The 20,886-nt window shown below is 43.1% G+C and overlaps 1 protein-coding gene across 1 annotated transcript in view; it reads left to right on the top strand.

The window, feature by feature from the left end:
• The window catches only part of LOC110397854 (alpha-2-macroglobulin-like), a gene marked incomplete at its 3' end in the record, with an annotated part of 30,537 nt that extends 9,828 nt beyond the window's left edge, over positions 1 to 20,709 (top strand). The window contains 22 exon segments of the mRNA XM_021394782.1: positions 954 to 1,122; positions 3,309 to 3,393; positions 4,100 to 4,223; positions 4,816 to 4,930; positions 5,066 to 5,175; positions 6,572 to 6,733; positions 7,027 to 7,254; positions 8,716 to 8,779; positions 10,152 to 10,294; positions 10,646 to 10,795; positions 11,004 to 11,174; positions 12,768 to 12,867; positions 14,386 to 14,512; positions 14,773 to 15,001; positions 15,275 to 15,401; positions 16,036 to 16,157; positions 17,422 to 17,473; positions 17,750 to 17,833; positions 18,246 to 18,422; positions 18,921 to 19,005; positions 20,155 to 20,311; positions 20,635 to 20,709. Coding sequence (XP_021250457.1) covers positions 954 to 1,122; positions 3,309 to 3,393; positions 4,100 to 4,223; positions 4,816 to 4,930; positions 5,066 to 5,175; positions 6,572 to 6,733; positions 7,027 to 7,254; positions 8,716 to 8,779; positions 10,152 to 10,294; positions 10,646 to 10,795; positions 11,004 to 11,174; positions 12,768 to 12,867; positions 14,386 to 14,512; positions 14,773 to 15,001; positions 15,275 to 15,401; positions 16,036 to 16,157; positions 17,422 to 17,473; positions 17,750 to 17,833; positions 18,246 to 18,422; positions 18,921 to 19,005; positions 20,155 to 20,311; positions 20,635 to 20,709 — 2,856 coding nt within the window.

Raw genomic sequence — 20,886 nt, 5'->3', positions numbered from 1 at the left:
TCTGGCTAAAATACATAATCTTTTCCCTAAGCATGGGAATACAACCTCAGAAAAGTAAATGTACCCCACCAGAAATTATTTATCTTGAGCTATATACAGTAAATAGACTTTTGGTGACAACCAACATACAACACACAGTGCAAGCAGAAAATGAAAGGCTGTAAACAACCATGCTGCTGAGGTGCCTGGAAAGTTCGGTGACTTGTATGAGAAATTTGGGGCTGACCTGATGATTTTGGAGCACAGCCTATTGACTATCAGTTCGTAATCAGCAATACTCAGCTGCTGTAGTGATGTCTGCTCCAGCATTAGGAATAGCCAGAAAAAAGGAGAGGTCTCAGCTGGATGCACATATGTCGGATGTGCTTACTTTATTCTTCTGATATACTCTGTGCTCCTTCCCCTGCATCTCCACCCTACCACAAGCTTTGGACTCTTAAACATGTAGATTTGTTTAGTTTTGCATGTAATTATCTAATTCCTCAGCAGACTATGCACTGCTTCTCAAGCATACTCTACTCCAAGCACAGAAAAATTCTTGTAACAGACTGTACAACAAGTGACGGAGTCTGTCTGAAACTCTTCTTTCTACCCATGCTCAATTAATTCCTGCTGTCCATCTTTCTGTCTTGCTACCTTGTCAGTCTTTCTTTCCCAGCTTCCTGGCCTCGTCCCTTGTAAGCATGCAGGCGTTTATGAGGAGGAGACAGCACAGGATATCCAGGGTTATAAACAACCTGCTTTCTTGCATGCTAGTTATGCAGAATTGGTAGGTAAGTGCTCCTGAAGTCACAGCTCTTCACAGATTATTGAGTATTTAAGGCTAGGCATTTCCCAGCTTGGATGTGTATTTACTGGACACTCCACTGCCCTGTCCCTGGGAGCTTCCTTCACCAAACTGCCCTGACTGTGTACATAACTTACTTGTAACATGGAGTTATCCTTACCTGCAGGATCCTCAGAGAAACCGTGTGTTTCAATGGCAAGGGGTAGAACTGGAGACTGGCCTTACACAGCTCTCCTTCCCCCTCACCTCTGACCCCATCCAAGGCTCCTACAAAATAGTCGTGCAGAAGAACTTCATCTCCCATGTGGAGCACTCCTTCACTGTGGAGGAATATGGTAAGGAAAGGAAAGGCTGCAAGCGGGTCTGAGGAAATACCTTTCACTCTGGCCCCTTTGAGATTTGGGATTTCTTGGGAGTGACATGGTGTCAACGGTTTACGGGCGTTAGGCCCGATTCCGTGACAAAGGGGACGGGGGACCCAAGGGCCCACGTCCCGGGAAAAGGGGAAAGGGGAAAAGGGTAGGGAGATGGCCCTGAGAGCAAAGAACAGCGGCAACAATCTGAGGAGAAACAAACTAATTTACTAAATAAAATATCGGAATGCAAAACAACACACTATAATACAATATAATTACAATTTAAGCTGATAAATCCAATACAGAGAGAGAGAATGTCCCAAAATCAAGGTAGGCCTTACTCTACTACCGATGATAAGACGGCTGGAGAGCGAGGTGCTGCCAAGACGAGAGACGGCGGAAAAAGGGACGAGGTCTCGTGATCTGCAAGTTTTTATACTGCGAGCTTCTATCTTTTCCCTCCGGCTGGAAAATGGTAACAAAGGAGCAAAGTACCGTGGGGACTGTAGTAGTCCTTCTCTTCTGAGAACTAGGTATGTCCACTACATGATGTTATGATGTGGAATACCAATAACCGAAAATCACAAAACCATGACACATGGAGAAAACAAGAAATCTGAATACATAGGCAATGGAATTCAGAGGGGATGATACAGAAGGATGTTGCTCAGTTTACGGCTTTTCTGCAAATCCCACCCCACGTTTGCATTTTTAGGCATGCAGCTTGCTGCAAGTAGCACTAGATACAAAGCAAGCAATGACAGCATTTTGGTGATCCTGGCTCTCAATCTCTGCATCAGTTCTGTTTCTCCACTTGTAGCCCTCTCTTTCCTTTTCTTCTGTGTTTCTGGAAATGTTTAGAAACTGTCTGGTTGGAGACAAACCACAGCACCCCAATTCAAAGAATAACACTCAAGAAATGTTACAAGAAAATGAAAGTGGGCTGGTAGTGGAGACTGAGTGAGGAGCAATGTACTGTTTGTGTTACCCAGTTCTGTTGTGTGTAGATGTGTCTCTGCCTAGCCTGTGTGCATTTGAGGAGCCTCTTGGCCTGTGCTCCATGCTGGTTCTCGCTGGGGCTCCCCTGGCTGTGAACAACTTGATTCACCCAGCGCATTGCTCAGAGCTCACAGTTTCTGGAAAACAAAGGATGCAGATCCAAAGAAGACTGTAACTGAAGCATTTGGGATCTGTCTTATCTGAGTCACAGTTAGGCACTGCAGCTAGTATGGTCATAGAGAATGATCAAAATAGAAACTGGGTTATAGGCTCCACCCTGCCATTGTAACAGATGGGCTGTGCCTCCTCCCACAAAGATGTCACAGACCTCCTCCCCAAACCAATGATATTTGTCCCTTTCCTAGCCTCATGGTGAACTAGTTTTTCTTTTCTTTGTTCTTTAGCCTTATTCCCATGAATCTCCCAGTTTGCTAACTCTTTTACATCTCAGGCTGAGCCTTTTGAGGAGTGCTGAAACACTGAGCTGAGGAGGTGTGCAGTCTCCCTCCTCTTATTTCCCTGTACTGGGGCAAATAAAAAACCTCAGGTACAAAGCCCAGAAGCAGGCCATTATATGCCTCACAGTTCTGGGCTACAGTAGCTGGGGGACATGCTGCAGGATGCAGTCTGAGAAGAGAGAAGTAACAAGTCAGAAACAAAACATGCTTTTTACTTGCCGCCCTTTATATCAGACTTTATTGCTGCCTCATTCACTTGAAAAAACTGAGATTTCATAGCAGGCTGGGTTTTCCAGAACAATAAGAAACATCAAGAGAGAATCAATTATTTGAGCTCTTTCAATGTAGTAAATCACACAAGTGGTGAATGTGCTACTTCGACTTAACTAAAAATTATGTGTATGCAGATAGCAGTGTGTCCATCTGAATAGGCATATCTGAGCGATCTGTGTAGCTGTCTGATGCCAACAGGGTCACACAAGTATGTGCTGCAAATGAGGGAAGGTAGGGGCTACAACCCTCACCCTCCCTAATTCCCTTTGAAAACAAATGGTGGTGAAGTCTACAAAAACTTAGGAAAGGGGTAGCAGAGCTGTACTGAAGACCATTGGTGGTTCATATTAAGTTGATTCTGGCTCTGTGTTTGGGTTTCTGTGCAGTATGCAGCTCTTCACTCTTCTCCTATCTGATTTTCTCTCTCCCATCTAGTGCTGCCCAAGTATGAGGTCTTGGTGAAGCTGCCTAAGATGATCACTATTGAGGATAAGGAACTTCCAGTGTCCACATGTGGTCTGTGAGTCACAGAGCCGGAGTAAATCTCTCCCATACATCCTTCAGTTCTCCTTTCCACTGAGCACCAAAAAAAAAAAAAAAAAAAAACCACCACCTCTTGGGGAAGACTTTTCATACTGTTTAAAGTGATCTCGTGCAGGCAGGCTTGTTCCACCGTGTATGTTCTGAGGCTACTACTTGACCTTAACAGTTCCTTACAGGATGATGTCAAACCAATCAGCAGTTCTCTCTTCTTAGTTCATTCTACATTTTCTCTTTCTGTCTTTACATTTCACCAGTTAGAGCTTCTCTACCATTACTGAACCTTCCAGTACTTGGGGATGTCAGATCTGACATCACTTAAGCAGGTTGTGCAAAACCAGTGTTGTAACTTGCAACTTACACATTGTTCTGTTTGAGCCCCTGTTTACCTGTCTACTTCTTCACGGAACTGTTTGTGACACAGGGATACTCCCAACTGACATAATGTTATGCAATATTTTTCTGCATTGCTATGGAGACCTCCCACCTAGATCATATTCTAATGTAAGAATCTCACCATTATAATGATGGAAACATAATCACTAGAATGATTAGAGTATCAGATTGGGCTTTAAGAAGAAACACTACTAAGTCATCCACCTAAGTTCTTAAGGAGGTGTGTCTGAATGTGACTCTGACTGCTTGTCTCATCATCTAGTATATTGTTAAACACTTTGTGATTATAGTTACACCTATGGGAAACCTGTCCCTGGTTTGGTGAATATCCAAGTGTGCCGGAAGTTTTCCCATTCTGTTTCACACTGTTATAGAAAAGAAGGAGAAGCTGTATGTGAAGAATTCACTAAGCAGGTGAGCTACAAGCTTAAAATATAGGAGCCTTTCCTATGAGTAATGGGCAGTGTTGTCTAAATTCAGAGGGCAAATCTATGACTGTTGGGAGATGGTAGGACATCAGTGATAACAGTGTCCAAGAAAAAGCAGATGTTCTCAAAGGAAGACATTCTTAAGTGATCAGTCATTAAACTGGAAACAGAAATGAAGAAAACCCCACAGCTGAAATCCTGACTCCAATGAAATTAGCAACTAACTAGCAGCTGTGAGATCTTGGGTATTTATCACCAAACTGGAAAATAACCTTTTTTATATTTTTTATATAGTTTATTTTATAACTGTGGGAAAGATTGGCAATATAGTATATGGGTCAAACATGGAAGGGAGAAAGTACAAAAAGGAAGTGAGTAAAGGCAATGAAAGAAACGAGAAGACAAACAAAACTGAGGTAGAAGGGAGTTAACAAGGAAAGCCCTGCATGGCTGGAGAGCTAAGTATTAAGAACATAAATCTAAGGTTACAAGAACAGAAACTAAGCATGTTGTATTGAGAGTTTCTGTTCTACAAGGCACCAAATTTGTTTCTATTTTCTCTCCAAACCCTTACTTAGGCAGATGCTCACGGATGCGTTTCTGCTGTAGTAAGGACTAAGATATTTCAGCTCCGGCGCAGGGGATATGAGATGAGCATTGAGGTGCAAGGCAAGATCACAGAAAATGGCACAGGTATGTGTCACATAAAGGTGGGAAAGTAATGGTAGGCCACAAAAGGAGGGGTTGGCAAAGATGAGGAAGGTAGAGTGACATGTCTAGAAATGTTGAAGTTCATTAATAATCGCTCTTTATTGTGCTCTCTCTCAGGAATAGTTATGACTGGAACAGGCTCCTGTGAAATCACATCCATCATGAGCAAAGTCAGCTTTGACCTGTTGGACTCTCACTACAGACCAGGGATCCCACTCTCTGGGAGGGTAGGGAAATTCTGAGACCTTGGAGAGCGTATTGTCACAGCAAACTCACTGGTTGTCAATGGTTTACGGGCTGGCTCAGCCCAGTTCTGTGACTAATAGGGAGGGGGGACCCACAGACCCATGCCTGGCGAAAGGGGGAAGGGGAAAAAGGGAAAAGGTAGGGAGATGGGCCTAAAAACAAAACAGCAGCAACAATCTGAGGAGGAAAGCTAATTTACTAAATATAATATCGGAATGCAAGATAACACAATATAGTACAATATAATTGGAATTGAAGCTAATAAATCAAATAAAATGAGAGAGTGACCAAAAACCGAAGGCCTTACTCTAATGCTGAAGGCGAGATGGCTAGGGAGCACACATGCTGCAGAGACGAGCAGAAAGGGAAAAAGGAACGTCTCATGACTTGCGAACAGTTTTATCTTTCCCTCTGAACAGAAAACGGAAATGAAAAGTCTTCTGGGTTATGTAGTTCTTCTGAGAACCAGGTACTCAGAAAATCAGCAGTCCATGGAACTGGAGCATTAACTCTTTAACTCCCAGTGCACTACACGATGTTATGATGTGGAATGCCAACAACAAAAATCATAAAACCATGACACTGGTGTACAACTTCATCAATTGGAATAGGTGTGTGTGCAGATGCCATAACCTCTGCAAAGGCAGACAAACTGTTATCAGTCAGGGTGCCTAACAAACACATGTCCCTGAACCTCCCAACTGTCGTCACAGTAAAGAATAGACAGCCTGTTGTTCTGTCATACGAAGATAACATCAGGGAGCAGCAAGAATGGGCCATTCCACAAGGAAAAGTTAGTTAGGAGCAAAGCATGACTACAGTACAAGTAGGCATGCTGGCATTGTCAAGAGTACAGTCCCACAGTACCCCAACTGGACTACGCAGAGCAGGGTTGTTAACAATTTCAGGTTCCACCAACAGCCCAGTGGTCACCAGGCAATGTAAGGCAATGAGTCAGGGCTGAGCTCAAGCAAGGCAGTCCAGTCAACATGATGGGAACAGCAGGAGAAGGAGCTGAGTGTAGATCTAACTATGATGCAGGTTAGTCTAATGCTCTGGCAAGGCATAAGCATAAATGAACTCAGAGTTCATGGACTAAGAGGCAGCTGATATATGATGAAAGTCATCAAAGAGGCTGAACAGAACAATTAAAACCAATTAAGAAACTCCAAGAGATGATTAGATTGCTTTGCTGATGAAGATTTGCTGCCTCAAACAACTTAGGACTCACTATGCACATTTCCGCATTCTTCTATTTTGTTCTTCTCCATAAGAAACATCCAGCCTGGCAAGGAAAATGAAGGGGAAGGGTCTCTAGAACTTAGGAATTATTTCTGTTTCTCGTTTAAAACCTGAAGTTTGCTTTTGCTTTACTAGGTGAAGCTGGTAGATGGTAGTGATGCTCCCATTGCCAATGAAACCATCAGGATTTCTGTGAATGGAGACATATACAAAGGAAATTACACTACAGATGAGCAGGGACAATCCTGGTTTTCCATCAATACTACCACGTTCACAGAAGCCTCCCTGGAAATCCGAGTGAGTGTCAGAGATGGGGCAGGGTGCCTGAGATAAGCCTTTGTCTTTTTGTTCAGCAGAGGAATTATGTATCCATAAGCCATCAACCTTTCTGCCAAAAAGGAGATGAAGCAAGTTTTTCTGGCAGGTCACCTCTTTTCTCTGTCTCCTGTGCATGTTTTTCTATGTCTCTCTCTCTTTACCTTCTTCTAAGAATGGGAAATACAAAACATAGACAGAGTTTGCCCATGGACATTCATGTGACTTGTTACCTGTTTTTAGTCATCTGTAAACTTTTTATTCTTCTTTATCAGGCTGAATATAAACCTGAACTGAACTGTTATGACAGTGGCTGGATCACACCTTCATATGAGCATGCCACGCGTAGAATAAGCCGGTTTTACTCCCCCAGTAAGAGCTTCCTCAAAATTGAGCCCAAGTTGGAGAGGTTAAGTTGTGGCTCCTCCACAGAGATCCAGGTGCACTATATCTTCACACCAGAGGCCATTGGACAGCAGAAGAAAATTGTCATTTACTATTTGGTAAGAATTGTTTGTGGTTACTTTGATCCATGGCCATAGCAACCACAGCATTGCTATGTGATTAGTCCTTAGCCAGTAATGGTGGAGGAAGCTTGAAACTGGAAGTATAACCAGTAGCAGTGGGATTTCAACATATTTCCGTAATGTTTCCCATATTGTCTTCTGTGTTCTGACTTAGGTAGGTTGTCCGTGTTTGATTAAGAACAGAAGACAGACAAAATGCTGATGTACAGAATATTGTCTTAAGCACAGCCAAGACTCTCATTTCTTAATACTCTTCTACTCCATTCCAAATTCTGGTTCCTATATGGTTACAGCTCAGAAACTAGCATTCTACAAGAAGACGAAAGATGAACTGGAAACCTGTTTCCTTCTCAATCTTTTGGTAGATACCTGACCACTGAAACTAAAGTAAGACTTCTAGCTACAGTACTGGAAAAGCCTGATAAATGTAGAGCTTTTTTTCATAAATCAAGCAATGATGGAAAGTTCAGGATTCCAAGGCAACTGGAACAAATTGTACCATGCTTACGCTGAGAACCATGATTTGATTCATTCCTGGGGCTAGAAGAAATCAAGGGAACAGACATTTCTGTTCTGATGGATTATAGAAAACATCTGGGGGAGTTATAAGGAGTTATATCAGTAGGATTACAGGAAAGAGAACAGAAAACTGTTGTAGACATATCCATGTGCTTATTTTCAAGACTGTTAACCACAAATTGAAACATAGGAGTCCTGTTTATACTAGTAGCTTGGGAAAGATGATCTTAATTATACAGCAGGTAAGCAGTCAGGGAACTTACATTTTTATAGGTGTATAAGCCATGCCTTGAAATTAAAATACAATGCTATGGCATAGATATCCTGCATGGAGTATGGGATTATGCAGTAATTGTATAAAGACTATTTCTGGTTGTAAAATGGAAACTATTTCTAGAAATGAGAAAATTACAGGTAGCATTCAGAATGTTGTTTTAAACCTGACTTCAGGTAGTTTATTCAAGTACTTGTTGTTTATAGCCTGTGTTCTTCTGTCCAAACTCTGTGTGTTATGGAAATAATCCTGATTCAATTTTTCTCCATTCTGTTTCACAAAGCAAGTGAGAGTGAAGTGTGGACAGTCTTTGGTCATCAGTCTGTTCAAAAATATTAGAAAACTCCATATCAACCCACAAACCTTTGAGTTCAGAGGCAAAGTGCATTTGAACCTTAAGTATACATGTAATGTGTACAAAAGGGAAACCGAGTCTGACTAATGAGGAAACACTGGTCTTTCAAGGAGGGAACATTTCTGGCTTAAAAAACATAGTAAATTTGAGTCTGACTCTTGCTTAGTATCTGCTTTGCTCACAGTTGCTATTCATAATCACATATCCTAAAGCTTACCCAGTGAACATTCATTTTTCTTCCTTTCATCATCACCAGCAGTGATTACAGGAATCTTTCTCTGTTACACAGGTGATGGCCAAGGGCAGAATTATCATAGCAGACACCCACGATCTGACTGTGAATCCTGGAAATGGTGAGCAGAAATATGGATTTTTAGCATCTACGATGAGATGGAGGATAGGAGGATATAGAGAAATAATTTCAGTTCAAACATAAAAAAAAAAATTGAAGAACATTATGAAATTTAATTCTTTTCAGATTAAGTAGTTTGAGTTGGTTTTGTTTTGTCTGAATTCTGTCTTTTGGTATGCTTTTGACCAAAATATTTTAGAAGATATACAGAAAACACACTGAATTTTTTTTCTCAAACCAATGCTTTCCTGCTGACCAGTGTAATCAATTCTGATTGTTAGTACTTGCCAATGTTGTAAGATCCACAGGTGAGCGGGAAGAAGTATGAGTCTTTTTCCTTCTGTTTCATTTTTATTTATCTTTGGGGATGTTATTTCTCCCTTATAGACATGAAAACATGTATATATGCGTGTTCCAACCAATGCATGTAATTTTGTATGGATAAATGCCCATGGATTACACATTTGAGTGATTGAGACTGTGTTGCATCTTTAAGTGTCTTTGGACAGTAAGACCAGGGAAATCAAGGATTTCCTTGGATTTGCACCATAGTGGGAATAAGCTGTTTGCAGAAGTAAATGATCTTGGTTGCTGTTGTGTATTAGGCGTGTTAAGGGCCTTCCGCGTTACAACCCGAATGCCCCGTAACACGCCTAATACACAACATCAACACGCCTAATACACAACAGGTTGCTACAAGACATGATGTTGTGGGAGGGTGTTAGAAAATTCAGCTTCCCCACTAGTTGTAGTAACTAAACTAACACCTTGACTCATACCAAGAGATTTTCTATCACCTTCATACAAACTGTGAAATGAAACTCTGGCCCAACTAGAGAGATCCCTTCTATATAAAGGAGCATTTCCCACTGTAGCTGAGGTGATAATTTGGTGTTCCAGGGAAATACTAGCTTAGGAGTAACTTTGAGGAATTTTTCTTTCAGTCATACTGCAGCCTTGACTGCTGCCACTCACTACAACTCTCCCTAATTTCCACGCTGTTGGTTTTTTTGTTGTTGTTGTTTGTTTGTTTGTTTTGTCATCTATTGTTTTGTAGATTGCAGAAGATCTTTGAGCTTGAGGAATAAAGGGGTTAGGAACATCAGGAGGTAATGCCATATGATAGCTGGGGAGAATCCACAGGGCATGTTGAGGCCCTCCAAACATCTTACTTGGCTATTACATGATCACTATCACAGATTGAATGCAGATGTCTTCAGCAATAAGCATAGACTTCAGTCATGTATCAGTATTCATGCCCCTCCTAAATAAAATTATTCAACATGAGTGAACTTGACTTTTTTATCTCGAGAAGACAAATATATAGGCTGGAACATCTTGTTATATAGCTTAGTATTTCTTCTTTCCTTTAGCTTATGGGATATTCCAGTTGATCTTACCTGTTGACATGACAATTGCTCCCCTGGCACAGATGCTTGTGTATACCACTTCACCCAGTGGAGAAGTCATTGCTAGTACAGCAGAATTCCAGGTTGACAGTTGCCTTCTCAATAAAGTGAGTAAAAATCAGAGTTTCTGTTTGTCTCATGGCGATAAGTTCAGTTATTAATTCCATCATGGAGGCAGAATTCACAGTGGGTTCATGGAATGATCTGATCAGACATTGACCGAGGTTTAGTAACTAATATTCAGAGTAAGTTACAAAGCCATAACTACAAAAATGAAGGACAACATAATAAGAAAGATAACTACTGGTCATTATGAATCACACTAGTAAAAGCTGAATATATTAGAAGAGCTGCAGAGCACTAGAAGAACTCAATTCACAAGCTAGATACTTCAGAATCTAAGAGCATGTAACAGCATCTGGAAAACTGGCTGCTTTAACCTACTTTTGGGATTGCAGGTCAACTTGAGTTTTGTATCCAAAGAAGATCTTCCTGCCTCCAGCACAAGCCTGAAACTCCATTCCTCACCAAGGTCCCTGTGTGCTCTCCATGCTGTAGACAGGAGTGTTCTCTTCATGAAGCCTGAAGATGAGCTCTCTCCCAGCTCTGTAAGTCTTTGCTGATTCTAGTAATAAGTAATACAAAAATTAACTAGGTACTTATTAACATCAGGATGGACATGAGGCCATGTATTTTTATATCAGCGTTCACCACACCTGGTTTTAGTAGTCGTGTTTTATCGCTAGACTGTTAGTGTCTGTGTCCCTGTGAGTGCTAACTTGCCACATTTTTACCTGGTTGTTTGCATTTTCCGAGGTGTATAACCTTCTCCCACTCAAGGAACTCCGGGGCTATAGCTTCAAGGACTACTACTTGGAAGAAGAAGATGTAAACCCTTGTGTGTCACTTGACAACATATTATTAAATGGATTCATCTACATACCCATTTCTCCTGATGGTGAAGGTGATGCTTATAACATTCTCAAAGTAAGCACCAGACTTTGATTTTTCTTCTTTGTACCTTTTTAGAATATAGTATCCTTTCCTCTTCTTCCTTCTCTTGAAGGTCTTTTAGAATGAAGTTTGCTGTGAGCTTGCAAATCTGTGTATGCAAGGCAATAGCCAGGCCCAGTCCCTGCCTCTGTATAGCCCATTGCTGGTACCTAAGTGCTCCTCTGAGCCATTGTCACGGTATTATCTAAGGGTCTGCATCCGTGACAAGGGGGACAGGCCCGAAAGAAAAGAAGGAAAAGAGGAAAGGAAAAAAATTGTCGGCGGCTAGGGGCCGGCCCCGGGCGGTCCGGCAGCTAAAGCGGCAGGGAAGCCGTGGACCTGCACCCTGGGGAAACAATGGGAAGAGGGGAAAGGCAGGGGACTTGTGGGCGGATCTGACACAAAAACAGCAGCACCAATCTGAGGAGGAACAACTAATTTTACTAAATATATAAAAAATGAGGCTAGTAGAATTGTAACAGAGAGTTTACAGGCTGAAAATCTTACGCAGTAAACTTCAGGAGGACTGTCGCAACGCGCACACCGAAGTCACCCGCTGTACCAATATGGTTATCGCGTAGTGCTTAATTTATTGCAATTCGACTACAACATTTATAGAGCATCAGGTAGGCGTCGCGTGCTACAACACTGCTAATTGGACAGCAGATATCATCACATAGGCATTCTTGCAGTTAGATAGTGGTTAGCAGTCCCGTAAAGCACAACCTGGAGGTGTAGATGTTTGACCTTGCAACACAGCAGCTGTTCCTCGTCTCAGGCCTCCAAGGACACTCCAGGGATTACTCGAGCATGTTCTAATAAATATGCCCACTGTCCATCAAATACTTCCCACAGAGGACCACGTGTTTCTCCGCCGGGCAGGAAGGAACAGACCCCCGCGTCTCCCAGGCGGCTTCACCACCCCCTCCAACACAAAGACCCCTGGGGAGTGCACCTCCTCCCCTCCCCCTCGGAGGGCCACACACCAAAAAGGCAGTTTGCAGTAACCAGGGAATTAACTCTTTAACTGCCCATGCTTTACATGATGTAATGATGTGGAATACCGACAACAAAAATCACAAAACCATGACAGCCATTAAAACCTTGAGGGGTCTCCTCAATGCTAGTGCAGAAGCCTGTGAATGGACTCAAATAAGGAAACAGTAATGAATAGTGGCCTAATACCAGGAATCCCTTCTTCAGTCATGCAAGTTCTCTATCTGGTGTAGATAGTGGTTTAATAAAGTTCCAGTTACTGTAGTAACCAACAAACATACCCATCTAAAGAGTCCTGCATGAGATTTTTTAGGTATTCTCAATCTAATGCTTTTCACACATCATTTTCACCAAGACAGACGTCCCCAAGGTAGACTATTTTCTTCCAAGCTTTTCATCTAATCATGTCAGGATTCAGCCTTAGGATGAGTATATCATGATAAAGATTCAATAATGTGGGTTGAACCCATATACTTAGCATTTATTGCTGTTCTGACCAATTCCAGACAAATCTATGCTTGACATACTTAAAAGTAGTTTAATTTCAAAAGTTTATTTGCTTTTTTATTGTTCTTTCTTTTTGTTTTACAGCTCTTAGGCTTAAAAGTCTTCACTAGCAACAAGATCCATAAGCCTGAAGTCTGCCAGCATTACACAGCACATATGATGGAAAGGAGTTACACTGGTTCTAGTAAGAAGATCTGCTTCATTTTATCTCATTGCAACTTCCCAAAATTTACCATCATGCCTCTTTCTTCTCCTCTACTTCTTTGAATATTGTACTAGAACAACCAAACTCTGTACTCAAATATGCGAGCCTAATTCAGGATCACTTCCTTCTGGATTCAGTCCTGAAATATGAAACTGATACACCTTATCCTCACCTAAACAGATAGGTCTGGTTAAGACTGTGCGCTCAGTGAATCACATGCCAGGCCCTACAGCAAGGATCCCACAGATACTAAGATATCTACATTAGATTGACTGTGCCAAGCATGAAGCTTAGGCTTTGTTTCATCAAATCAGGCTTCACTTATACAGTGACAGTCTGTACTTCTAGGTAGTTACAATCCAGCAATAACTAGGGAAATAACTATGGCAAAAATAGACCAAGGTGATGAGAAGGTGATATGAGTTTGTGGGCTGATGTGTTGCGCTGGGGGTGGAAAAACTTTATTCTGTTCCTAATTCTCCCATTCATGTAATTTTAAGAGTCTGTGTAGGTCACTTCACTTCTTTGCAGCTTCAGTGACTGCAAAGACAGAAAAGAAATTACTTTTTTTCCTAAATTATTGATTTTTTTTCCATTTTTCCTAAATAACTAGGTTGTGAGATTTTTCTTTTTCTTGGGTTTTTTTTTTGGGGGGGGGGGGGGTTTTGTTTGGGTTTTTTTTTTTTTTTGGTGGTACAGTAGCTCAACTACTGTTACAATAGTCTTTGGTCTTGAGGAAGCCTCTAGTCATAACAGATCTGATCTTCTGTTTTGAAATGCCAGATCTGTCTTCAGAGCATGACCTGAGACTAGTGTGCACTATGAGAGGAAGAAAAGTCTTCTGAGACTGATGGAAAGCCTTTCATAATGCACAGCACTATGAAGCACTGTCAGTATTGGTCTCCCTAGTGTTGAACTACTTTTTTCCTTATGGCTTGAGATGTAAATACTCTGCTCATAAGAATTTTAGATGGGAGGGGAAAGGATAAGCATAACTGCAGTTTCTGGCCATGTATAAATACAATCCACTTTTCAATGATACTTAATAATCTATCTGCAACCATAATATCTGGAGGCAGTGAGTTCCACATTTGAATTCTTTAGTGCAATAGAAAGGTACCCTCAGTAGCCTCTTTATAACCAACTCATGTGGCATTCCTGGATTTGCTGGCAGTGGAATAAGAATGATAACCCCACTCAACCTCTGTAAGAGCAGCACCTTTAGGAAACATGAAATATTGAAATGACAAAAGAACAGTACATTTGTTTCCAGTGAGCAGTTGATGTGAGGCTAAGAATGTAGTGCAGGGAATGCTGTGTTCAGTTCCAAATAGAGGCAGCTCAGAGTTTAAATCTGTGAGTCTACCCATGATCAAATAATCCAAGATGTTATTTCAATTTTATAATTTTATCTAATAATAACCACTAACTGGAAGCAGTGTATCCTCCTTGTTTAGAATGGAGTTTGATGTATTTTTCCTGTAACAAATCTGTTAGTCAGTGCATCACGACTGCTTGATGATTCACACTATGCAATGTTGGAAGAGATGGATGCTGGCAATCCTTTGGAGACCATCCGGAAGTACTTCCCTGAGACATGGATTTGGGACTTAGTTTCAGTAAAGTAAGTGTTTATGGGAATTGGGGCAAAACCTCAGAAGATAGTTAAGCTTCAATGAAAGTGTCAATATTTTGGTGAGGGATATTTTGAGTAGATAATTTTTCAAGGATGCTAAGTACAGGATGTTCTGGGAGGACGTGCAAAAGCCAGTGCCCATATCCCAACTGGTCAGGAACTTGCTGTCAGTAGTTGTTCATTTGGCTAAGAAAAAAATAGATGACCTCCAGAATAATACTGAAACCTTGCTCTCTGTCCCTCACCAGCTCTGAGGGAAATGCTGAACTAGATGTGACCATCCCTGACACCATCACTGAGTGGAAAGCCAGTGCCTTCTGCATGTCCTCAGACACAGGCTTTGGCCTGTCACCAACAGTGTCCCTCAGAGCCTTCCAGCCTTTCTTTGTAGAGCTCACCCTGCCTTATTCTGTAGTGCGTGGTGAGGCCTTCACGCTGAAAGCCACTGTTTTCAACTACCTGACCGCCTGCATCAGAGTAAGGAAGACTTAAATCCTCCTCCATGCCTGTACCTTCTTGTACACTTCTTGCCTACACCTAGCATTCTTTCTTATCTCTGAGTAGCTTTACACCCCTCCCCCCCTGAAATTCTTATGTTATACTTTCAGCATGCTTCAAATGCCGGAATACAATGCCGGCTTCCTGCTCCTTTGCTACAGAAGAAATAGACACTGCTAATTTTTCCTAGCACTCTGTGTTCTCCCTTTCTCTCGAGATCATTCCTTGATTATGCCTCTCTACAAATGACAGGTCAGTGTGATTCTGGCTCAGTCTACTCAATTTCTGGCTACTCCAGTGGAAAAGGAGGAAGACTCTCATTGTCTCTGTGAGAACGGGAGGAAAACAGTGGCTTGGCTGGTGACTCCCAAATCTCTAGGTAAATGTCTAAGAATGCTGAAAGCTGCAGGAAGGAATTCTCTGTGCTGTTCTCCCATTTCAGTATCTGAAATTAGAGCTACAGTTTCCTGGAAAATACCTCAGCTGTGTGTATCATCTGAAGTTACGCAGTAGGTAAAGCCTGGTGGACTCACAGTGTCCAAGGCCATGTCTAGCACTAAAAGAAATATCATCAAATCTTACAGCCCTTGGGCAACATCTTCTGAAGCTACAAGCATTGCTGGCTGGCAAGGACATTTTGTCGGCTCCATCCCTCTCAGAGATTAGATGATTGCCCTGTGAGACCCCCACAGTTTGCTTTTGCTGTTGTTGCATGTTGTGGTAGCAGCCATGGTGTGCATGCAGAGCAGCAGACTGCTAAACAGCACTGGGACTGGTGAGTCCCACCACTATTGTAGTCTAAGTTCTGAGTAAAAGCAGCAAAATAGAGTCACCTTTCTATGCCAGTGCAGCTCATCTGCTCCAGGATTCACTCTGATATAGATAGCTAAGCTTCTGTGGGAAGGAAGCTGGGCCCATCTGTGATGGGCGTGCAGGCTAAGAACTCCCAGAGATGGCAGCGACTCCCACTGCATGGTGCTGCCAGGCAGGACTGACTGATTCATTTCCTCCAGGGCTGGTGGAGTTCTCGGTGAGCACTGAGGCCCTGCAGAACCAGCAGCCGTGCAGAAACACCGTAGTGGAGACCCCTGAGAAAGGGCGGAAGGACACGGTCATCCGGCAGCTGCTGGTGGAGGTACGCGGGCTGTGGGCAGGGGAGGACTGATGCTGGCTCACAAGCTAGACACATCTAACGGAGCTCTAGGTGATGTCAACAACCGTGTTGTTGATACTGTGGTCTTACATTATACTTGGCAGGAATGTGTAAAGTCTGCCGGTTAACAGCTGTGCAGTGCTTCTCCCTCTAAATTTTGAAACTTCCCTATCCCCTACTGTGAAAGGACTCCTAGTCCAGTTCGCCCTTCCCTATATCTGCTTGATGTAACCTCCTATTTCAGTATGCTGTCTTTACATGCTAAGCTACGAAATACCATTTTTCAACATAGTCACCACCACTAGCTATGCATTTTTGCCAGCGATGAAGTGCATTCAACGCATATAAAAATCTTGCTGAAATGTTAGCACGGTGAGGTGGTGGGTGGTAGATCCACCACTGGTCTCCATAAATGTCCAACAAGCATCAGTGAATGTCAGTGGGTGCAGTTTCTTCTGCATGGAGGAATTCAGTTACACACCTTTTCTTCACATGCACTTCCATGCCAGATGCCGTTCTGTCAGATTGCTTCTCTGAAGCCATCTGTTGCATGGCAACAAGACATAATGGAATACTGGTGGGGAAAATTCAGCCTCTACTGCCGTACCACCAACATCCTGACATCATGGGCCAACATTATAAAACAGGAGGCATTACTTTTGGAGCAGCCCTCATGGATTATTATGCCGAGTGCTGTAACTTGACAGAAATAGGGGATGTTCTTAACTTTTCTCATAAAACAGCCTAATACGTGCCTGTGTTGTACCAACAGCGTCACCAGATATTCTAGTGCCCATCTTCCCTTTCTGTTTTCAACAGATGTTTTCCCTCGAGCGTCTGCAACTTAACGATCAATAGCACTGCAGGCCACTTCTGAGCAGCCTGCTAGAGGAGCTATGAACTTCTGCTAACAAAAGCACTCGCTGTAATGCCGCAGTCCTTTTGTTGCAAGGATGCAGGAGCCTAAGCGCGTACAGTAGTTGCAGGTCACCCACGTGATAGTCCTGTAGTGCTGTTGCTCTCCTTTTCCTGTTCTTCCCAATAATTTAGGATTATGGCTGTTTTACTTGGATTAATATTTCAGAGTTCTTTCTTTATAGTACAGGGAGTGTCTGTGACTGCCTCTTCTTCTCCAGTTCAGTCACTTTTCACTCACTTATTCCTCTGTCCTTGTTAGGCACCCCTCTGCCTGTATTTCCTTCTCAATAACTTCTCCCTTCTCTTATTTTCTTTCATTCCACCCAAGCCTGAAGGAGTTGAGAAGGAAACCGTTCAGAACTCTGTGATCTGTTTGAAAGGTAAGGTTCTCCCTCCCTGCCCTCTCCATCTGTTCCTGTGTGGGTGATGAGCGGGACATGCTTGGAGGAAGAAGATAGTGCTGCCCCTACCATTTTCCAGATTGGCTGATATTTCTAGACAATCAGAACAGGACCCTTAACTCGGGACCCAGAGACATATTTAATTAGAGCAAGGGATGAAGAGAAGAGGAAGCTTTTCTGATGTTCCACTGAAGCCCCTGCCCCTTCCATTAAGCTTGGGACTGCACTGAAGCTGTTTCATCTTATTTCTCTCAGGACAGCCTGTGAAAGAGAAGTTTTCTCTGCTGCTCCCTTCAAACGTGGTACAAGACTCAGGCAGAGCATATTTCTCAGTGCTGGGTGAGTGAGCAGCCTGGGAAGGATCTGCTGGGAGAAAGAAACGTGCTGTTTCTGCCCATCTGCATGACTGTGTTGGCCTCCTACCTCTCACACGGATTCTTCTCCTGGTTCCAAGCACACTTCATTCCCGTCTTTCATCTCTTCTGTCTCAAGTACTTCCCCTTTCAATTCTGTTCTTCTTGTTCCTCTTTCTGCATCTCATTCTGTTCAGGGTTCTCTACGAGTACCCCATCTGTTGACTTATTACCCTCCTTTCTTTTTCTCTGTTGTTGCTCTGTGTTTCATTCCAGGATCGTTACCAATACAGATTTTCTTCTGTCATCTCCTCCTTCTGTTGTTCTTTAGATCCCTCTGATTTTGGCAGCTGACACTGAATTTCATTAATATCCCTCTTGTATCCCCTGTTCCTTAGGTGACATCATGGGCACTGCCATGCAGAACCTGCACCAGCTCCTCCAGATGCCTTTTGGTTGTGGAGAACAGAACATGGTCCTGTTTGCACCCAACATCTATGTCCTGGACTATCTGAACAAGACAGGGCAGCTGAGTGAGGAGGTCAGATCCAAGGCCATCGGATACTTAGTGAGCGGTGAGTTGAACGTGGCTTTTGCTTCTGCTCTGAATTTTTTCAGAACTTGTCTGGCTTGCTTCTGTCAAATGCTGGCCAGATATGGAAAGACAGCTTGTCTCTTACTCAGATGGTCTCTCCTGTATGCCAGGGACGCTCTTTCCATGTCTCTTTTCTATTCTGTTTCTTAAGCTTTAAAGTACCCCGTCATTTCACCCGCTTTGCTCTGCTGAACAGAAGAGCAATTAACAGAATTAACAGAATTGGAATGCAGTGCACAGATACCAGGTGACCTGCTGCAGTGGCTTGTCCACTGTTGTTGAGGTATCCTGCCCGCCTTCTGAAGAAAGGCAGATTCTGCTTCTCTTGTGGTCTAAGCAGTATATGGAGGTGGGGGTGTATTTGCGAGGATAGGACCAACCTGTTTCTCTGTTTTGCTTTTGCTGATAAAGCTGTTTTTCTCTTCTCCCCTGCATTGCTCAGCAGACGTTCACTGAATACGGCTACAACTTGTTGCAGGTTATCAGAGGCAGATGAACTACAAGCACCCAGATGGCTCTTACAGTACCTTTGGACCACGTTATGGCCAAGTGGGGAACACCTGGTGAGATTTCAGTGTCATCTGTTCCTCCTCCATATGCTCCCTTTCTCAGCTACACAGCTATGACAAACACCACGTGATGGTAAACAGGAAATGTAGCTGTAGACCAGTAGGCCTTTCAGAGCTGTTGTGAGCCCTGTGCTGCCTCTTAAGCGGGGAAAGAGGCTGCACCAGCCAGTTATGTAGCTGAAGCATCTCCTTGCATCCACCTTGCAGCGACGAGGACTATGACGGACAAGAAAGAAAGACAAAAACAAACCGGGAAAGAAGGGAGCAGGGATTTCACATCCCAAATGAAGAAAGCTGAAGAGTTGCAGTGGCAGCTCTTCTAGAGTAGGGTCTGCTGAGAACACTGCTGGGAAAGGTATTCTCAGACAAGTGGAAAGGATGGTAATCCAAAAGCAGTGCTGTATGGTTATCTTCTAAATGTGTTTATTAGTAAACAGAAGACAGTCTGGAGGAGAGGGTGTGTTGCCAGTGTGGTTTACTGCAAAGCTCTGAGTTACTCCAGCATGTTACTACCATGCATTGTCAGCTTTAGGCAAGGGTAAAAATGGATGATTTCGTCACCTCGCTTTTAGTCTCTGAAACAGTGCTTGTGCCTTGAGAGTAACCGGCCTCTCTACATGCCTCGTTCTTTCCTATAACTGCTTTGTAAAAGCTCTTCTAACGTGTTATACTTTATCCACAGTTTTACTGACACGGCTGGGCAATTCTGGGAAACCCGTGAGGCATGGATATCTGGAGAGAGAGTCCTGCCAGCAGACCATGAGCTTCCATGGACTGATTCTTTCTTATCTTTCTGATTATTACTCTCATACAGATGTTGCGCTAATCGGCATGCAATACCCTACTTTTTCCAAAGACATTTGTTTGGATACAGATTAACAATCTTTGTCCTAAAAAACTGTAGCCTCAGTGCAACAGGATCGTAGGATTATACGGGCCAAGAGACAGAGAAGAAACCAAGGCAAGGAGCAGGTTTTTGGCAGATTCTTTGAGGTGAAGATGTACTTCTTGTCTGACTAACTGACCTTCGGATCCCCAAGCCTCTTTTCCTTCTTCCAGACAAGTGATGTGCACATGTGCTCTGTCACCTGGGATGGATAGCAGGCCTGCACGAGCCCTCTCATTGTTCTTTCTCCCTTACAGGCTCACAGCCTTTGTCCTGAAGTCCTTTGCCCAGGCCCGCTCTCACATCTTCATAGATGAAAAGCACATCCAGGATGCTTTGATCTGGCTCAGTGAAAAGCAGAAGGAGAATGGCTGCTTCCGCAGTTCTGGGGTGCTCCTGAACAATGCCATGAAGGTAGCATGTCTGCCTGGTGGGTTCTTAGTGAGGCTGGCACTTGACTATACATCAGATGGGTGCAGCTGAGCTTCTTGAGCACGCAGGCGCATGGGGAATTCCCATAGCAATGTCAAGAACTAAGGAGCATGAGGCCATTTTGTGTGACTGCCATGACAAGGAGGAGAATCAAAGCAACCCATAAGTGGCACAGTATGAGCAGCAATGGGGAGGACACAAGCTAGGGGTCTACAATACAGAATAAAGTATACCCACAAGAACGGTAGAAAAATGAACACGAGAAGGTATGTGGAGTGAGCATCTACTTTTGTGTTTCCCTGCAGGGTGGAGTGCGCGATGAGGTAACACTGACAGCCTACATCGCTATTGCACTGCTGGAGATTCCTCTGCCCGTAACTGTATGTGTCACCCGAGTCTCAGATGGTACTAACCTGCCCCACTAGTCTCCTATAGATTATTAGGCCCCTTCACATTTTGAAAGAAGAAATTCTGTCTGAATATACTTTCTTTCTTTTCAAGTCCAAGCTGGGACTAACACTTTTTCTCCACTTTCCTCCCCTGTCCCATACCGTCTG

The sequence above is a fragment of the Numida meleagris genome, chromosome 1 (assembly GCF_002078875.1).
Source record: "Numida meleagris isolate 19003 breed g44 Domestic line chromosome 1, NumMel1.0, whole genome shotgun sequence".
In the NCBI taxonomy this organism is placed as follows: Eukaryota; Metazoa; Chordata; class Aves; order Galliformes; family Numididae; genus Numida; species Numida meleagris.
This window is presented reverse-complemented; position numbering and strand designations above follow the sequence as displayed.